This window comes from Trachymyrmex septentrionalis, unplaced genomic scaffold (assembly GCF_001594115.1).
Source record: "Trachymyrmex septentrionalis isolate Tsep2-gDNA-1 unplaced genomic scaffold, Tsep1.0 scaffold83, whole genome shotgun sequence".
NCBI lineage: Eukaryota > Metazoa > Arthropoda > Insecta > Hymenoptera > Formicidae > Trachymyrmex > Trachymyrmex septentrionalis.
In genome coordinates this window covers 3,179,057-3,182,108 of record NW_017306018.1, presented here as the reverse complement: position 1 = coordinate 3,182,108, position 3,052 = coordinate 3,179,057, and the positions used below count along the sequence as shown (strand labels likewise).

Genomic DNA, 3,052 nt, shown 5'->3' with positions numbered 1-3,052 from the left:
TAATTTTGTATATAAATTGAACATTAATTTAATATATATATATATATATATATATATATATATATATATATTGAAAATGTGCTTGTTTTGTTTCGATCTTGCAGTGGTGAATCGGGCGCTGGAAAAACGGTTGCGGCGAAATACATAATGTCCTACGTGACGAGGGTGAGTGGCGGAGGCAAAAAGGTACAGAAAGTAAAGGACGTGATCTTGGAGTCAAATCCGCTTTTAGAAGCTTTCGGCAACGCGAAGACAGTGAGAAACAATAACAGCAGTAGATTTGTACGTTTCAAATTGTGCTCGAATCGATTCACTAGTTTTTACTAATTTGTTAAATGTATTACAGTCGACAAAAAGTTATTACTCGAGCGGAAATAAAGGAAATCTTAAATTTTCAGGGGAAATACGTCGAGATGCAGTTCGGGCCGGGCGGTCAGCCAAACGGTGGAAAAATTTCGAATTTTCTTTTGGAAAAATCAAGAGTAACTTGCCATAATCCCGGCGAGCGGAACTTTCACATATTTTATCAGTTAGCGACAGGCGCCAATCAAGAAATTAAAAGTGAGTGATCGATTAAGACGTAAAAGTATCGATGACAAATAAAATTTGTACAAAAGGATAATACAAAAGTATTTAAATTTTCTAGCTGAACTTGGATTGACGGGTCTCGATTACTATCAATATTTGAGTTATGGTGGTAGTTACAGAGTGGACGGGACAAACGATGCGCGAGATTTTCAGGAAACTCTTAAAGGTACGTAATTAGAATGTATCTCACAGTGATAATTAATTTCTGTGCAATTATAATTAATAGTATAATGTTCCATAATTATTACAGTACATTCTTGTATCTTTCTTCCTGATTACTAATAGACTTCTGTTTAATATCTACAGCGTTGAACGTTATGGGAATAAAAGACGCAGAAGTAATGGATATATTCAGATTAGTAGCTGGAATTCTTCACTTGGGAAATGTACAGTTTGCTGAAGATGGCAATTATTCCCAAATAGCTGATAAACAATGTAAGCTATTCTACATGTTAATTAAGGTTGCTTTCCGATATTTACTATCAATATACTGAAAGTCTTATAAGCAGGTAAGGTGTTACACACCCTATATGTGTAGATTTTCAGCATTGACAATAAATATCGAAACGCAGCTTAAAAAATAAAGTATGTATGACATAATATAACGATTAATTACATAACTTATCTCTTATCGGTATAACTTTGTATATAAGTCGCATAAAACATATTTATCTATATCTTATCATATTATATATAAACATTACTAATCGATCGATCATAAAATAAGTTTTAATATAATTTCTGCGCGTATTTGTATTGGTATTTACATTTTCTGCTTTTTTAAAAATCTGATTCTAATTGTATGCGTGGATATGCTTTTAGTTCTCGAGTTTCCAGCCTACCTCTTTAGAATCTCGGCAGAACAACTGTCACACAAATTGATTTCTCGAGAATTCGAGTCGAAATGGGGAAGTCAATCCGAAAGTGTAGACGTGACGTTGAATGTAGAACAGGCGCTTTATACGAGGGACGCTTTGGCAAAGGACATCTACGCTAGGCTTTTTGACTACTTAGTTAAGGTGTGGCAGAGTAACTCAAAGTTTATTTAAAATAATTAATTTTTTAATTATATAGAAAAGATCTTACAATTAGACGAAGTTATCATCAAATGCCAAAGAAGAAAGATTTTTAAATAAAATATTTTAGTAAACAAATAAATTATATTCTGGTTCAAATAAATCCGAATAGATTAGCAGAATTAAAATTATGTTAAAAAACATATTCAGTTCTTCTGTTATTAATTAATTGATAATTTTACAGAAAGTCAATTCAGCTATGGAAACAAACACGGACGGATACGAGATTGGAATTTTGGACATATATGGCTTCGAGATCTTTGAGAAAAACGGCTTTGAGCAATTTTGTATAAATTTTGTGAACGAAAAATTACAGCAGATTTTCATTGAACTAACATTAAAAGCAGAGCAGGTAAGTCCTTTCGTTAATATTGTTCTCTTTATATTTCGCGTTAAAGTACGCTCGGTGTTTGTTCACATCTCTTTGTTAAGGATAAACAGCAAATTGCCAAAGAATAGGAGTAATAAAAATATTTTACTGGCTACGCACTTTTATATATATATATATAAGTGTATATTCTCTAATTCTATATTAGTTGACTAAATATATTACAAGTATATATTAATCTGTATAAATAATAATATTTATATATTTTTATCATGAGTTATATCCGGCATATTATAAATTAAGGATAAGGCTATTACTAGAACATCAAATTTAACTTTGCAACTTTAAATATTCTCTGAGACTTAATAATCATCTCTATAAAATTAGCATTCTATTTCCAGAAATTTCCGATATGATTGAGCTTTGGCTTTTCTCATATTAGATACTGATCCTAACTAAAATAAAAAAATAAAATAGATTGACCAATCATTCTATACAATAGAAGACACGAAGATGACAGTTTTTCGGAATTCTATCTTAAATAATTGCGAGATGTCCTAAATTTATATTTAATCGTTAAAAATATTTTTGTGTATCTTTAGAGAAGAACTAGAACTCTATTAATTATATCAAATTCTGAAAATACTGAAAACAGAGCATTTACTTCACAAAAAGATAAAGTAATATTTTTAATGCAATCACAGCTAACTCCTCAACGAGATATCCGAAGTTTTGTGACGTTTACAAAATATCATTTTACAAAAAACATAAAAATTCTGCTATTCATAAAACATTTACGATAAGTACAATACAAACTCTATATATATAGAATTCATGATTTGAAAAAAGAAAGATTTGAATAAATCAATGTTAATGACTGTTGTGTAATTAATATAATCAATTACATTAATACAATTACGTTAATTACACGGATTAATATTTTGTTTCAAAACAAGTCGTCAAATCGATCTTCTTTTTCATACTTAGAAATAAGAATGAATTAAGTGTAATAAAAAAAAAAAGTCTTCAGAGTCGCGATTAAGTTCGTTACTTTTCGAGG

The 3,052-nt window shown here is 29.9% G+C and overlaps 2 protein-coding genes across 2 annotated transcripts in view; one reads left to right on the top strand and one right to left on the bottom strand.

The window, feature by feature from the left end:
• LOC108755089 (unconventional myosin-Ie-like) overlaps positions 1-3,052 on the top strand; it is a 39,112-nt gene that overhangs the window by 9,847 nt on the left and 26,213 nt on the right. The window contains exons 5-10 of the mRNA XM_018497881.1: positions 105-282; positions 399-561; positions 647-754; positions 895-1,023; positions 1,411-1,607; positions 1,849-2,016. Coding sequence (XP_018353383.1) covers positions 105-282; positions 399-561; positions 647-754; positions 895-1,023; positions 1,411-1,607; positions 1,849-2,016 — 943 coding nt within the window. The remainder of the gene's footprint in view (positions 1-104; positions 283-398; positions 562-646; positions 755-894; positions 1,024-1,410; positions 1,608-1,848; positions 2,017-3,052) is intronic.
• Positions 3,024-3,052, bottom strand: part of LOC108755090 — a 13,302-nt gene continuing 13,273 nt past the window's right edge. The window contains exon 4 of the mRNA XM_018497882.1: positions 3,024-3,052. The gene's annotated coding sequence lies outside the window, so the exon portion shown is untranslated.